Source organism: Centruroides sculpturatus, unplaced genomic scaffold, assembly GCF_000671375.1.
Source record: "Centruroides sculpturatus isolate CEXI.00-Female unplaced genomic scaffold, Cexi_2.0 scaffold984, whole genome shotgun sequence".
Taxonomy (NCBI): domain Eukaryota; kingdom Metazoa; phylum Arthropoda; class Arachnida; order Scorpiones; family Buthidae; genus Centruroides; species Centruroides sculpturatus.
The window spans coordinates 206,955-225,355 of NW_019385216.1; the positions used below are offsets into that span (position 1 = coordinate 206,955).

At 33.3% G+C, this 18,401-nt stretch overlaps 1 protein-coding gene across 1 annotated transcript in view; it reads left to right on the top strand.

Annotated features, from left to right (window-relative positions):
* The window catches only part of LOC111636284 (POU domain, class 6, transcription factor 1-like), a 12,135-nt gene extending 1,255 nt beyond the window's left edge, over positions 1-10,880 (top strand). The window contains exons 3-7 of the mRNA XM_023381495.1: positions 5,386-5,516; positions 9,615-9,741; positions 9,961-10,135; positions 10,231-10,451; positions 10,530-10,880. Coding sequence (XP_023237263.1) covers positions 5,386-5,516; positions 9,615-9,741; positions 9,961-10,135; positions 10,231-10,451; positions 10,530-10,654 — 779 coding nt within the window. The 3' untranslated portion in view covers positions 10,655-10,880. The remainder of the gene's footprint in view (positions 1-5,385; positions 5,517-9,614; positions 9,742-9,960; positions 10,136-10,230; positions 10,452-10,529) is intronic.
* Positions 10,881-18,401: the final 7,521 nt, after the last annotated feature.

Consider the following 18,401-nt stretch of genomic DNA (forward strand, 5'->3'; position numbering starts at 1 on the left):
CGATAGGGGCAACGATAGAGGATCACGCTCCGTTACGGGATCGTCGATGGATCACGGAACATTCTCGCCGTCCATCGCCGGAGCAAGACCGTCTGGAGTCATCCAGCGACGATTACGACCGACACAACGAGTGGATTACAGACAACTCGCCGGTCTCACAAGGAAGCCGAGAGCTCAAAGATAGAGAAGGAAACCATAGGTGAATATAGTTTTCTTTACAGATGGTCCTTGACCAAACTAATTGTAATCCAAGGATCCCTAGAGGGGAAGGGATTTTGGTTAAGGGGGGGGAAGTTAAAAAAAAAAAAAAAAAAAAAAAAAAAGTATTATCTAACTGTACTACCAGAAAAATCGCACGGAAATCGTGCGACGCTTGGGTTATCGTCGAAGAATAACTTATTTAGTCATATCTTTTTTCTGGTAGTCGCAGTTAAAAAAATAAAAAGAAACCACCAACAAAAAAATATATATTATATCATATTTGTAATATATCATTTTTAATAATGTGCGTGCAGTTAATGATTTTATTGTACAAACTTGTATATTATTTTATACACAATGTTTAAAAAGTTTCCATGTTATTTTACCAATTGGTTAAATGTTTATTATTAATATTTTTATTTTTGAAAAGTTTTATTTAGTATTTTTTTTTTGCATTCACTCTTTGAGAGTTTTTTTAGAATTTTTTTACTACTGTTCGAATGCCTGTTTCGTTCTTATATACTCGAATTATTTTTTAATTGTGCCATAACATTGCCAAAAAAAAAAGAGAGATCAATTTTATTTAAATCATTTCACCAGCCAGTTTGTTTTATAACAAATGCCATTTTAGTTGTATATATAACAGTATTGAATTGTTAAATATGTATTTTGAAATTTTTTTATCATCCAAAATACATATTTAGCGATCAATTTTTAAATCGAGAATTTTTAGAAACGAGATTTTTTGTCTCAAAAAAAATATTATAAATATACAAATTGTATATTCTGTAAATGTGCCCGGCATTCCCGTAGTTAAATTTCTTATTGTGTCGGACTTTTCTGTTTTCGAGATGCAAAACAAAAAATGTTTTTATTTATTTCTGACGACTCTGTACCTGAGTAATATCAAAACTGTGTTTGATTGACTTATATCTGTCCGAATATTGTACAATATTCTTGTGTTGAATTTGTGTCAAAGTATTGTGTCAGGCGGTGGTTCTCGATCCCATCTGTATATCTGACAATCGGAAGTTTCTTCTATAATTGGGAGACACATCCCTTCGACGAGCGAGAGTTTCGTTTGGCAGCATGTCAACAAATTTGGTGCAGTGTATTTAAATTGTGTGACACCAAATTCTTATTGACTGGCTGTTGTGCATTTGGTGCAATGTATTTAAATAATGTAGTACCAAATTCATACCAACCATAGTGCCATTCTGTACAGCACACTGTAAACAGTGCATCACTGAATTCGTACCACCGTTAAGAGCAGCATAATTAAAATGGTGTTTTGTGGCATGTAAATCGAGCGCATCAATACAGGACCCAACTTGTCGCTCGTCTGCAGCAGAGAAGATCGAGAACTCCCGTTGCAGATTTAAAGGGGGAAAAAAACAGGTAATATTACTGTATCAATATGCAAACAAGTGCTTAATTTCTGAGAAAAAGTGTTTAATTTTTATTCCGATAGAAATATTTTCGAAAAACCGACTGAACCAAAGCATTTTAGAATTTTTATACTGCTGTGTAATTTCATTAATGCAGAGAAATTAATGAAAAAAAAAAATTAATGATATCATTTAACAATTGCAATGATGAATTAATTCTATTGTACATTATACATATTACATATCACAATTTTAAAACATTTTAAAAACTTTGTTTGATTAAAGATTAATATGTAAATCTCTTTTATGCTATATCTCTAGAGTTAGTAGTAAAAAAGTTTTACATCAGAAATTTGGAAAAAGTCTCCTTGCCTACCGTTTATATAGCAAAGATATGTTGTAAAAGTTCCCACCAGTAAAATTACATATTTATATATTGTAGTCTCTTGTTTTCTTCTTTTTAATGCCGCTGCAATTTGCGCCATGCAAAATAAACAGTTTCTGCATAATATTTTTTTGTTACCCAAGCCAACATTGCAATTTGCATCCCTAAACCAGAATTGCATAGTGTGATAAAGCAAGCTACTTTATTTGTACTGATAATTTAATGTGAAAGCAAATGTTTCTTACGTGGTACTGTGTTCAAGGGCCGGCTTGACGAGAAAGACAACAAAATGACTGCCTCAAACAGTAAAATGAGTGGTCCAAAATGTTCAAAAGGAGAAGAGTAATAAGCAGTAAGGTTCTATAAATATACTCTAAAGGTGTTTATAAATGGTTCATATGAGAGTGCTAGCTCCAGAAGTGATCTCTACTGGAGACCAAACTGGAAGCTGGAGAGGCAAAAGTTGGTTTTGCCTCGGGTGCAAGTTACCATTGATGAACTGTCTGCGTGGTAAACCAAAAGTACAAGTTTCTGTTACAGCTAATTTAGAATTTTGAAATGTATTATGGGTCATGTAATGTTTTGTCTGTTACAGATATATTTGACTCAGTTGGGTATCATTATAAGCAAATGGAGACAAAGCTCACAACCTAACTGATTAAATTGAGGGTCTAGATTGGATATGGATATTTTAGGAAAGTGTTGTATCATTCTGATCAATATCTGCAGACATTAAGAGAACCATTTTTTTGCAAGCCCAAAAGCCTGGGTGGTGATAAGTCTGTTGTCTTATGTTAGCTGTTATGCTAGTTATGTACCAACAGAATTTTTTCCATTTATATCTTGCATAGCCTTTTTAAATCAATCATTTTCTTTCTTTAATTTCCATTGACTGCTCTCTATTTTCTCCTATTCTCTTAAATACCTTTTCATTTATAGTTTGAATTCATTTTTATTCTTTCCAATTTTTCTTAACCCACAAGTCACATCTCAAACATTATCTCATTTGTCTCAGGATCCATGTTTTGGCTTCATACAACATTCCAGACATGGCATTTGTTCAAAGATTTATTTCTAATGGTCCAAACAGTAATCTCATTTAGCTAATCATTGCTTTTGCCATGTTTATTCTCCTCACTTCAGTTTCACTTCTTCAGTCCTTACTTACCTATGATCCTAGATATTACTTGTTACAATTTGTCATAATCTCAACCTCTCTTTTTGTCACCTAACCATAGAACTTTTATTTTATTGATGTTTATTTTCATTTCATATGTTATCCTTCATTAAACCATCCCAATATTTTATTTGTTCCCTTCTCTGCTCTATAAATATGACTGAGCAGTTGGCAATACAGGTAACCCCCGTATAACACGGTAGTTATGTTCCAAAAAATTGCCGTGTTATGCGAATCTGTGTTATAGGAAACAAAGAACTAATACGAAAAGGAGGGTTAGGTTCCAAAAATTAAAAAACATGCTAGTATATTTTCATAATTAAGATAAATATCTTCATTAAAATTTTTTAAGTGATACATATTAATATAAATTAAACAATGTTTTCTTCGTCATCACTAAAAACACTATTAATTAACCGATAGCGTTTTCTTTTTGGCAAGTTATCCTTATCCTCTGAGTATTTTTGTGCATTATCTTCAGATCCATGCTTTACCTTTTGCAAAATGTATGTAATTTTAGATTGCTTGCTTCTAGTTAAAAGGTCTTTATAAATTTCCTTATATGGTTGCTAAGCACTTATGAAGAATAAAGCAAGTATGGAATAAGGGAAAAACATTCGGCAATATCAGAAGCAGAAGCGTTGCGAACTGGCAACATTAAAACAAGTTTCGAGAAGGACCACATGTATCGACGGAAGGCGAGAAGAGAAAATTTACATACATAAGTACAAATAGTTCACGAAAATAATAATTTTTGTGAAGTATTATTACTTAAGTATGTAAAAATTTATTACATTTCCTGTTGTATGAGGGTTTTACCTAATTCTCGAACCGTGTCAGAGTAAATCCGTGCTATAAAAGTACCGTATTATTTGGGGGATGGTACCAATTCTCGAACCGTGTTAGAGTGAATCCGTGCTACAGAAGTGCCGTGTTATACGGGGGTTACCTGTATTTTCTCTTACTATATTTATTTTTTTCTGTATAACTTATTCTTTTCATATACGTTCTAACAGTAAATGTTAAATAGTGATGACAATAGTCAACATTCTTGCGAATCCTCTTTTGATTTTGTTTACTTGGCTATTTCTCTTTTAATTTATATTGTTTTGCTTTGAGTTTTATATGGATTTTCATGGATGGTAAGTCCAAGATATGTTCTATGATACATCCTGGCTAGTTAATGAAAATTTTTTGAGGATTTAATCTGGACTTACCATTCAGGGCCATTCTCAGAGACTGATTTATCAGGCAAGTAGAGTTGTTTCTCTGTAGAAATGTATCTGAGAATGACAGTAAAATTATCATAATATACCTGCAGTATATTATATTATATGTATTATGTTTTTGCTACAAAGACGTGTTGATGTATACAGGGCAAGATATGATAATGTTATTGTCAATAGTATCTTGCCTGTGGAAGGGCTGTAATGATACATATCTCACTCTGCCTCTCTATAGGACTGGTTTAAATAATGTTAGGTCTGAGACCCACGCCAGCATGCTTGCTATTCTGTATCAGAAACTTGAATCCGATTATTATTTTACGAATATGAGTGAAGCGCGTGTTTAAAATGCAGTTAGAGAATATTCATTTTCAAAGTTGAACCAAAAAAATGAAATTTACATTTCACCACCACCACCACTACTACACTGTATATTTGTTAGATGAATTAATACACAAGTATTGAATACAAAGGAAGTAAAGACATCAACTTACTATTATCAGGGTCTAAGTTCAAGTCTGAGTTGGGAGCCTCGGAAATTTTTTGTGAGTGAGCTGACCTATTCATGGTATTTTTTCACTCCTGTTGCAAGCCCGAATTAGAATAGAATAGTGTGAGTAGAGGATAGAGTGAAAAACTACAGGAGTATTAAAGGGAGTCTATAAAATTGATTTATGTAAGAGAGCATCCATAAACCATGTAGCCCAATATAATTTTGACCCCCCCTCCTGTCTGGTGACTGTGGCCAGACAAGTGACCCATGCTCCTAAAATTACATTCTAAGGAAGCTGGACTCGCAAATACTTTTTTAATTTTTTAAATTTAAACACTAGATGGGAGAATAGTATAAGGTATTTTGCAACTCCCAAACAAAGACACCGGCATTGTTGATGCAAGCAAGAAAAATTACCTGAAAAAAAACTCGCACCTTGTTCTCATTTTCTTTTGTAAGAAATCATTTATGAAGACATATTTTGTCTATTCTTAAATTCTTTGACTTTCTGTTAGTATCTCAGTTTCACCTGTATCATTCCCTATTATTTATTGTTGATGCATGTGATCTGCTATCTTTGTTAAGTAATAAAGACAGCCAGTTAAAAATTATTGTTCCCTTACAGATTACAAAAGTTACAATGCATGTGAGCCCATAAAGGAATAATAAGGTGCATTTTAGACTCATACTGTGCATCATAATCTTCATAATTACAGTATTAAATGTATATTAAACAAAGCCAAATGAATCAGTTATTATACCAAGTTTATTGAGAGTGCAAATTACAATTGCAAAAATGGATTTAACTTTAGTTCAATGCCCAGTGTTAAAATTTTAAAAATTATCCACCAATGCTTAAAATACCCAAAAATTGGGTAATTATCCACACATTGGAAATGCTGATAAGAATAGCAATTGTAACAGTTCAGAGTTTAGTGGCTAACATAGTTTTTTCAGGAGTGGTTTGTCACAGCTCTTTAATGCCAGTTCCCCTTTCAAAGGAACTTAAATTATTCCTAGCATAGTGGAATAATTTTCTACTATGCTCCTTTGTATGTCTCGTCACAGCACAATTTCTTTGTTATCGAAATTTGTTACGAATATTTTCAAATTTCAGTTTCGAGCAGAAGTCTCCTAAATGTTAAAAAAAAAAAGATAGCTAGGGTGCTTTGTTTTATACTTCAGTCATTTTAAAATTCATTTAAATGTAATAAATTACAACTTTATTGAATAATTAAGCAATTGGAAACTGAAAGCTGTTTTTTTTTTTTTTTTAAAGTAAACAAAGCCATATATCAATGAAATAAGGCTACTGCATTAACTGTGCATTTCATTAGATCACATCCTATTGTATGTACAGTACTTGTAACAGTTCCTTCCCTTATTTAATAAATGGAGGAACTGTTACAGTAAATTAGTATTCTTAATGTAATTGTAGAAACATGAATTTAATAACTAACTTTGCTACATATGTTTTGCATAAAGTAGTCGTTAATAAATAAATAAATTATAGTTGATGTACAGCTTTTGTTTTTGCACGTTATTTAGGTTTCTATGTTACAATGCGAAGGTTACAATGCATGTGAGCCCATAAAGGAATAATAAAGTGTGTTTTTGAACAAAGCCAAATGAATCAATGAATACAACTGACTTTATTGTTATTAAAATTCCAAAGGAACAGCCAGATTTTCTTTAAGAATTGTTGGAAAATAAGACAACTAACCAGGAAATTCCAAGTTTTACCTATTTTCTCCTGATTGCTGTCCTTTCAACACACACCTTTTTTTCTCATTGAGTTTAACAAAGGAAATACAGTATATGTGGTTAATAACCACTCCTACACAATGCATATATATGTGTGTTACACTCACACAAGCGCACATGTGGATACTTATAAAATTTAAATATTTCATANTTCTCTGTAGAAATGTATCTGAGAATGACAGTAAAATTATCATAATATACCTGCAGTATATTATATTATATGTATTATGTTTTTGCTACAAAGACGTGTTGATGTATACAGGGCAAGATATGATAATGTTATTGTCAATAGTATCTTGCCTGTGGAAGGGCTGTAATGATACATATCTCACTTTGCCTCTCTGTGGGACTAGTTTAAATAATGTTAGGTCTGAGACCCGTGCCAGCATGCTTGTTATTCTGTATCAGAAACTTGAATCAGATTATTCTATGAATATGAGTGAAGCGCATGTTTAAAATGCAATTAGAGAATATTCATTTTCAAAGTTGAACCAAAAAAATGAAATTTACATTTCACCACCACCACCACTACTATCACTACTACACTGTATATTTGTTAGATGAATTAATACACAAGTATTGAATACAAAGGAACACTACTACACTGTATATTTGTTAGATGAATTAATACACAAGTATTGAATACAAAGGAAGTAAAGACATCAACTTACTATTATCAGGGTCTAAGTTCAAGTCTGAGTTGGGAGCCTCGGAAATTTTTTGTGAGTGAGCTGACCTATTCATGGTATTTTTTCACTCCTGTTGCAAGCCCGAATTAGAATAGAATAGTGTGAGTAGAGGATAGAGTGAAAAACTACAGGAGTATTAAAGGGAGTCTATAAAATTGATTTATGTAAGAGAGCATCCATAAACCATGTAGCCCAATATAATTTTGACCCCCCCTCCTGTCTGGTGACTGTGGCCAAACAAGTGACCCATGCTCCTAAAATTACATTCTAAGGAAGCTGGACTCGCAAATACTTTTTTAATTTTTTAAATTTAAACACTAGATGGGAGAATAGTATAAGGTATTTTGCAACTCCCAAACAAAGACACTGGCATTGTTGATACAAGCAAGAAAATTTACCTGAAAAAATCACACCTTCTCACTCTCATTTTCTTTTGTAAGAAATCATTTATGAAGACATATTTTGTCTATTCTTAAATTCTTTGACTTTATGTTAGTACCTCAGTTTCACCTGTGTCATTCCCTATTATTTATTGTTGATGCATGTGATCTGCTATCTTTGTTAAAGTAATAAAGATAGCCAGTTAAAAATTATTGTTCCCTTACAGATTACAAAGGTTACAATGCATGTGAGCCCATAAAGGAATAATAAGGTGTGTTTTTGAACAAAACCAAATGAATCAATGAATACAACTGACTTGATTGTTATTAACAAAGGAATTACACAAAGGAAATACAGTATATGTGGTTAATAACCACTCCTACACAATGCATATATATGCATGTTACACTCACACAAGTGCACATGTGGATACNAAATATTTAAAATTATTCATTTTGACAGTAATAAGATGTCGAAATAATTCCTTAAAAATCTATTCCGAAGACGAATTTCGAATTTGGTATAAATTTTCTAAATATGGATTTGTTCATATTTTAAATCGTATTGGCGATGAAATTAAATATCGAAATGGAAAAGGATTGCCATTAATTGCCGAACAATGATTTTGACGGCCTTAAGATTTTATTTCTGGAAGCTTTCCGAATATAGCTGACGACCATTTCTGATGTCACAAAGAAATAACCCGATTGGCCGAACAACTCCTAAAACAGGGGATTAATAGCGAAGTAAGTAAGAGCCAATGTTTTGCCGAAGTTCGTTTAGAGAACGGTCAGAAATAGACAATCGTCGTCTTTGCAATGCATTTTTAACTGCAGTTCAGCCAGCCAACGGCTATAGGCCGTTTGTTGATAAACGTCGTTTAATGTAAACTCTGTCTCTGCAATCGGCCCTATGAGTTTAGTGGTCCATGAGGTCAGAAAAGTTGGCATTCACTGCTGTAGACAATGTGTCTTGTGGGAACTGGCCAGTTCTAATTGTTAATCCAGAATTCCTGGTTTTAACAATGCTACAGTTAAACACAAACAACTATTAAACACACATGGCTTTTTTGTTCTTTGTCTGCTTCATAATCTATCCATATTAAGTGTTGTTAGTATTAACCAATCAGTTCATTATTTAAGCAAATGGGAATTTATTCATTACCCATTTAATGTTGACAGTACAGTATTGGACTGCCAAGCAGACAATCTCTGGTTTTCACCTGTTGTGGTTTGTGTGAGTCTGTACTCCATTCAGTTTCTCCTCCAAGAAGTACATGGAAGATGATTTTTGGAAGATAAAGTTGGCATTGGCATGGGACTGACCACACTACCTGCTTTTCTTCTAGTTCTCTCCAGAGAACCAGCCATATACTATCTCTCCCCCAGTTTTATTTATGATGCATTTTAATAAGGCTTCTCTATTTGTTTAAAAATATATGTTACGAACTGATATTGTAAGAATCTTAAGCTCCAAGAATTTAAATCATTACCTCACTTGATGCTAACATCTTGTGTCTGTGCCTGTGAATTTGCTTCACATGTTAATAATTGCTTTTATTTCACAATTAAATTCTATTCTCTTGCATAAGATATAAAGAAAACTTGCTACATTAATCATTTAATTTTTTTTGGTCATCAGTTTATGAATCTACATCTTATTAAACGATATAGCCTAAAAATATGTAAGCCACAACAAAATTGCTAAGTAAATTATCCTGCAATGTTTCATCATAGATGTCAAATGATTTATTAAAATAATTCATGTTGAAACCTACAATGAAGCTTAAAAGGATTTTGATAGTAAATTTATTTTTAAGATAATGTCTTATGTGTTTGCCATTATCCTGCAACTTTATGTAAAATATAAATATATATATATATATAAGTATTAAATTAATTGCTTTTTAGACTGTTGCACAAAGGATTCAACAAGGTCAGGGAGCAGTATCACCACTAACTCAGGCAGTACAGCAGCAAGGAATATCGGTAACTTCATCTCTGGACGGAAATGGCACTTCACCTTCTCATCAGTCAAGTGCGTTTGTTTCTTTTGTCGATAGTGTTTGATAAAATATGAAATTTAATATTTAATTAATTTATAAATTACTGTAGGTTGTTGTTGTTGTTGTAGTGATGAAAAATAAAATTAAATTGAAAGCTGTTTCTTTAACTCATTAATTAATTTACTAGTTACAGTATGAAGGAAGCTTATTGCCAATTCTTTGTTAAATAATTATTTATCTTTTTTCACTAGATACTATAAGTAATACAGAAGCCAATGTCGTTGACGGAATAAATCTCGAAGAAATCAAAGAATTTGCCAAAGCATTTAAAATACGTCGACTGTCTTTAGGTTTAACCCAGACCCAAGTAGGACAAGCACTAAGTGCTACCGAAGGTCCATCATATAGTCAGAGTGCCATTTGCAGGTGACCGTATAGTCATTAATATTGCAAAAATATCTTACCTAATGTATAATTAAGTTTTTTAAATAATAAAAATTAATCCCAATTGCATTGATTAGGTTTGAAAAATTAGACATAACGCCAAAGAGTGCTCAAAAAATTAAGCCCGTCCTAGAACGCTGGATGAAGGAAGCGGAAGAAAGGTACAAAAATGGAGCGCACACCCTTACCGAATTTATTGGAAGCGAGACGACAAAGAAAAGGAAAAGGCGGACATCCTTCACACCTTCGGCATTAGAATCGCTTAATCAGTTTTTTGATAAAAATACTCATCCTTCGGGTACGAGAATTACATCAAACTTTGACATTTAAATCTGATATATTTTTAAGATTTAAATGATATTAATTCATTTTTTAGGAGCCGAAATGACAGAGCTGGCTGAAAAACTGAACTATGACCGAGAAGTAGTAAGAGTGTGGTTCTGCAATAAGAGACAGGCATTGAAAAACACCATCAAGAAACTGAAAGGTGGAACATTATAATGTTAGATATCTGTGCGAACGTGGGAAAAATGCAAAGAAAATTGTCATGTGGATTGCATTAATTTAATTAGGCTATACTCGTTTATATAGTATAGTGTGAGAGTCGACAAATTGTCGTATTTGTAATTTTATTGACAAAAATCATCTGTAGATAGTGCATAATGTATTTGTGGAAAGTACAGTTGCCATCTTATCACATATACAAAAAAAACACAAAAAAAAAAAAAAAAAAAANATCATAATATACCTGCAGTATATTATATTATATGTATTATGTTTTTGCTACAAAGACGTGTTGATGTATACAGGGCAAGATATGATAATGTTATTGTCAATAGTATCTTGCCTGTGGAAGGGCTGTAATGATACATATCTCACTTTGCCTCTCTGTGGGACTAGTTTAAATAATGTTAGGTCTGAGACCCGTGCCAGCATGCTTGTTATTCTGTATCAGAAACTTGAATCAGATTATTCTATGAATATGAGTGAAGCGCATGTTTAAAATGCAATTAGAGAATATTCATTTTCAAAGTTGAACCAAAAAAATGAAATTTACATTTCACCACCACCACCACTACTATCACTACTACACTGTATATTTGTTAGATGAATTAATACACAAGTATTGAATACAAAGGAAGTAAAGACATCAACTTACTATTATCAGGGTCTAAGTTCAAGTCTGAGTTGGGAGCCTCGGAAATTTTTTGTGAGTGAGCTGACCTATTCATGGTATTTTTTCACTCCTGTTGCAAGCCCGAATTAGAATAGAATAGTGTGAGTAGAGGATAGAGTGAAAAACTACAGGAGTATTAAAGGGAGTCTATAAAATTGATTTATGTAAGAGAGCATCCATAAACCATGTAGCCCAATATAATTTTGACCCCCCCCTCCTGTCTGGTGACTGTGGCCAAACAAGTGACCCATGCTCCTAAAATTACATTCTAAGGAAGCTGGACTCGCAAATACTTTTTTAATTTTTTTAATTTAAACACTAGATGTGAGAATAGTATAAGGTATTTTGCAACTCCCAAACAAAGACACTGGCATTGTTGATACAAGCAAGAAAATTTACCTGAAAAAATCACACCTTCTCACTCTCATTTTCTTTTGTAAGAAATCATTTATGAAGACATATTTTGTCTATTCTTAAATTCTTTGACTTTATGTTAGTACCTCAGTTTCACCTGTGTCATTCCCTATTATTTATTGTTGATGCATGTGATCTGCTATCTTTGTTAAAGTAATAAAGATAGCCAGTTAAAAATTATTGTTCCCTTACAGATTACAAAGGTTACAATGCATGTGAGCCCATAAAGGAATAATAAGGTGTGTTTTTGAACAAAACCAAATGAATCAATGAATACAACTGACTTGATTGTTATTAACAAAGGAATTACACAAAGGAAATACAGTATATGTGGTTAATAACCACTCCTACACAATGCATATATATGCATGTTACACTCACACAAGTGCACATGTGGATACTTATAAAATAAAACTTAAATAGTTCATAATAATAATAGTTGTTTGTTTATGAGTAAGACTGACATCCTTGTATTTTTGCAACTCTAGGTGATTCTTTGCCTAATGGTAAAACAGGCTCTGTATAGTAGCCTTATTTCATTGATATGCCGCATTGTTACGTGAAAAAGAACAGTTTTTGGTTTCCAATTGCTTAATTATTCAATGAAGCTGTGATTTATTACAGTTAAATGAATCATAAAATGAAAGAAGGGCTGTCTATATATTACATTGTCGTTAACCCTGGAAACCAAGCTAAATGCCGATGATGGTCGATGACACAGACAGGATGGTTGCATGAAGATGATGCAATTGTTATGTTACATTTTTATTTTTGTAGTTGTCTTACTTTTAAAGATTTAACAAAAGAACTTCAAAATCTGACATCAAAGGAGCACAATTGTCTGATACCACATTCTTTCCTCACAGCTGAAGGAAAATGCCATATTGTCTCTTTGCTCTGGGCATTTGACTATGCTAGTCTGCTTGAAGCATGAAGAAGCTTCTCTGCACAAAATTGACTTTGGTTGTCTTTTGTAAAGCAGAATAATGCAACTAGAAGAATTGACATATTTTTAGTTATCTTAATGTTGAGTTTTTGTCTCATGTTAACAAGGTAAAGCTGACAATAGGACAAACAACTTCTTTATGGTGCATGTTGCCTATCTATTCAGTCAGCACTCACAAGATAGAAAGATAACTTGCAATGCAAGTACTATTAATTAATACAATAAACTATTATTACATAGAAAAGAAGTATATAAAAATACATTTATAATCATATGCTTCAATATAAGCATTTTGTTTCAGAATATGTTAACTTTATCATGCTTCGGCAAGAAGTCTGATCATTCCAAAATCAATAGTGCCTGATCGTTGCAGCAAAACCAAGTGGTACATCCCAATGGCTAGTATATATTGCCACCACAAGACAATGAGAATTAACGGCAATACCAAAAGATCAATTTTTCACAAGAGGTCTGTTTCAGCCAAGTGACAGGGCTCCGTCCCTTTCTGCCCTGATTATGGGCCTGCTTGAACCTATGATAGATATAGAAACGTGCCCTCAGTACTCACAGGAAAGTTAAATTTTCTGAGTGCTTAGATGGAGAGGTAAATATAAAAGAAGTTAATAATTAAAAGCTCTTAGCCTTCCTTTCCTTAATATTTAGGAGACCCATTCGAAATAACTTTTACTGAAATTTGTTAAATATCTGTGCTGCGGTAATAACACAAGTATGTACTACAAAAATCTCCCACACAGGAGTAATTTAAGTGTTCTTTGACAGAAGGCGTTAAAGAGTAAGGTGCAAGGACTGCAGCCATGGGTTCCCCAAATCGTTTTTCCTGTTTAATAGTTATTATTTCTTTTAACTTTTAGAATTTACATTACTCTATTGCAATAAATTACTCAACAATACACACCATTTTTTTTTAATTGTTAGTGGTGGTTACACAACGATAGACACGTCTCGTAGTATGTTTGGACCACGTGTGCGATCACCCGATACCCGAAAGCTCACGCTATAATAATACGACACGTCAAGATAATGTTTGGTTTTCCCCTCGGTAACGCAATTTTTGTTGTTTTGCGTTAGAAAAGTTCGAACAGTAAAAATTCGGGACACGGAAACTCGCGATGTTCACGTGCCACATATTTTACTTTCACATTTACTAATTTTTCGCGGATAAATCCCATGTTTTTAGATCATTTTTCTAGGTGTAAAAAACGTTAATTAAACTTTTTAAAACGTTTTGATCCTGATTTATATATCAATATCAAACGTCTTACATGATATTAAAATTATTTCAATAACTCGAAAAAGTCCTCCCCCCTTGGCAAATAGCCCATGTGTTATGTTTGCCCTACCCTATTAACTCTTACATATTATTGTCTCTTCTACACAACGCTGTTTCTTATGTATCCTTGATACTATGTTTCCTCTCGTTACAGGTGTCCATTGACTTAATTCATACCTCCTTCACTGGGTTTTGTGCTCAGTGGACGTTCCTTGATTTCAAGTGCATACAGAAAGGGGGAAATATATAATAAACCAAGAAAATTCCGTTAGAAGGACTGATAGATTCTAGCCCCAAGGTCGCCAGATTCGTTAGTTCAATCCTCAAATTTTTATGGACACATTAGGGCTCATCTCTCACTATTGAATAGCTTCTATCATGGGCCAATATGAATCTATGAGTAATATTAAAGGAGAAGAGTTAAACGCAGGATATCTTTTAACTGAAAAAAATTTAAATAATGTAAAGTGATGGATCCGAATTAAATTAATAAAGACAATAGAGAGGTTGCGGCCGACGTTTTCAACGCGAAAACGTGTACGTCGGACGTTCATCGCCGCCTTCCTGTGAGCCTAGAAGTTTAACAATGGCGTTTGGAACGTCAGTAGAATCACGCTCGACGTTCCAAACGCCATTGTTAAACTTCTAGGCTCACAGGAAGGCGGCGATGAACGTCCGACGTACACGTTTTCGCGTTGAAAACGTCGGCCGCAACCTGTCTAATAATAAAACAGCAACGAGTTGCTCAACTTTCCCGGCAACATTTAAAATATTGGTGGCGCTATCTATTATCATATTTTGTTTAAAACTTTTTATATTTTTAACTATTATAAAATGGCAAAAACTTTAATTTTGAAGGTAGGGATAAGTTTTATAAAGAATTGTAAATGCTAATAACGAGTAAAAGTATCATTAAGTTCGACCCTACTGGAGATACACAAATACATGTTAACATCCATACAGAAATTACCTCCGAATTTTTTTGCATTAAACTTTTTTAAGAATAAAGTTTAAGTACTTGCTCTTAAAATTAATTCTGTACATAAAATTATAAAACATTATTATAATTTTAAATATAGTAAGACTCCGTTTAACGCGGGGGATGCGTTCGTAGACAACAAAAAGCGCTAAGCGAAACAACGTTAAACGAGGTCATTTTAGCATAGAGTAAATAGGGATAAGAGAACACGCGACCAAAAATAAACAAATTTTAAGTAATTTTTATAATAATATATGTTAAATAACAGACAAACATATGCACACAGAAATGTAAAGTTCATTTTTTGTAACGAAGGTCCTGACTTTTCTGAAATTCTTCTTTTGCAATGAAGTTGTTGTTGGTTAAATTATGGCAACGCAACACTTGGGATCTGCCTAGGGGAATGCCTTCCGGGAGGTCTTTTTAAGGGAAACTGGTCCCTATTTAGGCGTTACAAATGTGAAAAATCCTGAAAAAACTCCACGTAGCCAGTCCGTCCGAGCGAGGAGCGAACCCCCAGTGTTCAGGGTACGAAGACTGTTTGGCCACTGGTGGGCACTTTGCAATAAAGTGAAGTTTCAATTGTCGTTTTTTTCTTTCCTTAAGCAAATGTCGGTAGCGGAAGATCGCATCCAAAACGCCTCGTTTTGCTTTTGCACTCCTTTCAAAACCAGGATCATTCGCTACAATTTGATCAACGATTTCGGTTATCTTACCAAACTTTTACTAAGGAAATCTGTTGTGAAAATTTTTGGGTTATTCTTTTTCAGAATCTCTATTTTCCAGTTCCACATGAATTCCATGTTCTGTCTCGAAGGTCATGTTCTCGAAGGTCATGTTCTCGAAGGTCGTCGTTGTTAAGGCTCTCACCAGAAACCTGCTGTAACTCCTCAATATTCTGCTCGTCTATATCTCATAGTCCTGATATATCGATAGCTCTTCTCGTTGAGAATTCTTGGGTACCTTCGGCCATAACTTCTTCCACACTTCGTTCGTGCCAAGCCAAGTCGATATTTCCTATTGCATCCGTGATGTAATATTTTTTTCCAAAATTGCACTAAACAAACATAGATTTAAGGAGAGTACACCTTTTTGCCACCTTTTTTTCTCATTGGTTCGTGTTCGCAAATATTCGTATTATATATGAATCAATGAAATGCTACTATAATTTAAATGGGCGTAAATTTTGAGCTTTTTTTAGACTTCGAGCACACCGCGTTATATCGAATCAGCGTTAAGCGGGTCTTATTGTATGTTTAAAATGTGTGTTTACTAAAATCGTGTTTACTGTTACCATTGCATTGTACCCACTGTGTAACTGTTATCGGGTATAACCCCATAGGCTTCAAACCACCCGTACCCACTGTGTTTCGTGTCCCACATCTTTTATCATGTACAACCTCTTTTGTAAGTGTATTGTAATCATGTATTTACATTAAGGAATTGCATTCCAGTGATGTTATTGTATTGTGTATCTATTTTGCCTGTGTATTTTACCTTTATATTACAATTAATTATGTATTTTGTAACACCTTTCACTATTTGTATCTTTATTATTGTAATTTGTTACCACCGGGTAGTGCTCACTGCGGAACCCGGCATGTACCATTGTGTGCGTTAATAAAGAAGAAATATATGTTTAAAATGAATAGCCAGAGGACAGAAGAAATACAGTAGAGCGTCGTTTATCCGAATCAATTGGGGACTGGAGTCATTCGGATAACCGATTATGTACGAAAAAATATATTAGCCTATCCCGTGTTGAAATTTTTTTCCGTTGCGTGTCGCTTCGCGTTGAATTTTCGTCGTTGTTAAGCCTAACGAAGACTATTGTATCGTTAAAAATTATTTTTTTATTTTGTACAAACAAAATAAATATATTGAAAAATATAAAAACAATAAAAAATTATACTTCAGAAGTTAATTTAGTATCAAAAACGTAAAATATTTGAGTAGCCCAAGACATAGCCAAAGATTGCAGCGCCACAGCACTGGCGAAAATTTAAATTTGCCGACTGGAATTCTTTAGGATAACAGACTTTCGGATAAACGACGCTCTACTGTAATCCTTAACTGAGATGGTGCAAGTCAAAATTACCCTACTTAGTTTTTGTTTGTTTTTTTTTTAATTTTGAAAGTATATAACGAGACATTTCTTTCTTTAACTCTTTATTTAAACGTTTCTAATTCTAAACAAGACAAAGTATTCTGTAGCGATAAGTTAAATACATTTGTAAACGCTCTTAATTTTACTTTCGTGGCTGTCATGTACTGGAAAGCAATGGAATCCTGTCAAACTTGACCTGTCCATCAGTGGCCAAGAAGTCTTCGTACCCTGAATATTGGGCGTTCGATCGTGGGTTCGCGCCTCGCTCGGACACGTAGTTTTTCGGGTTTCCTCAAAAAGACTTAAAAGCATCTATGCTATTACATTTTGGTAGTTACCACTTTAAACTCTGATATTACCTTTTACATAATAATTAAATAAAACATAGAAAATAGCTAAATGCGAGATGAAACAATTTAAATTTAGATGAAAAAAAAAAAAAATAGATTCTAAAGTCACAATCCTACTCAACATATGATATAAACTTCTATGTTTTGACTTAAAATAAAATGGCGGTCGATAGTACCCGTCGTTACCACCAAGAGCGCTGTATCTAATGTCACAGCCACTCTATGTGGTATATTTTAGCTCGTTGATCATAGCTATGAGATATATTTATTATAATACAAATATTCATATAATAATATAAAATAATTTTAATATAATTTAAGATGTTTTAACGAATTATTCAACCCCTCCCTCCCTTCAAGTGTCGACATCATTTATGAACAGTCCCTTGTCTATGAATAAAAAAAAACAATGCAAATAAAGTATTTTTGTAGAATGTACGAAAAATTAAAGAAAAATAAGTACTATCGGCATCGCTGGAAATACAGGTATTCCCTCTGATTTTCTTGAATTTTTTAAAAAATTAAGCGAGAAATCAAGCTCAAAACTTATTTAGAAATTGAATAAACATTTCTTACGCCCGGAAAATTAAAAAAAAATTACAAAAAACACGGAATTTATCCGCGTAAAATTAGTAAACGTAAAAGTAAATATGCGGCGATCGAACATGGCGGCTTTCCGCGTCTCGAATTTTTTTTTACTGTTTCAACATTTCTAACGCAAAACACAACAAAAATTGCGTTACTCATGGGAAAGCCAAACATTATCTCGACGTGTCGAATTATTATAGCGTGAACTTTCGGGTATCACGTGATCGCGCACGTGGTCCAAACACACTACGAGACGTGTCTGTCGCTGTTTGACAAACACTAAAAACACAGAAAAAAAAATAAGAGAAAACACAAAATCATCCGATAACGCATTTTAGTAATCAAAATAGAAATGACGAAAGTTTAAAGTTTTAATACGAAATTTGAAATACGTAA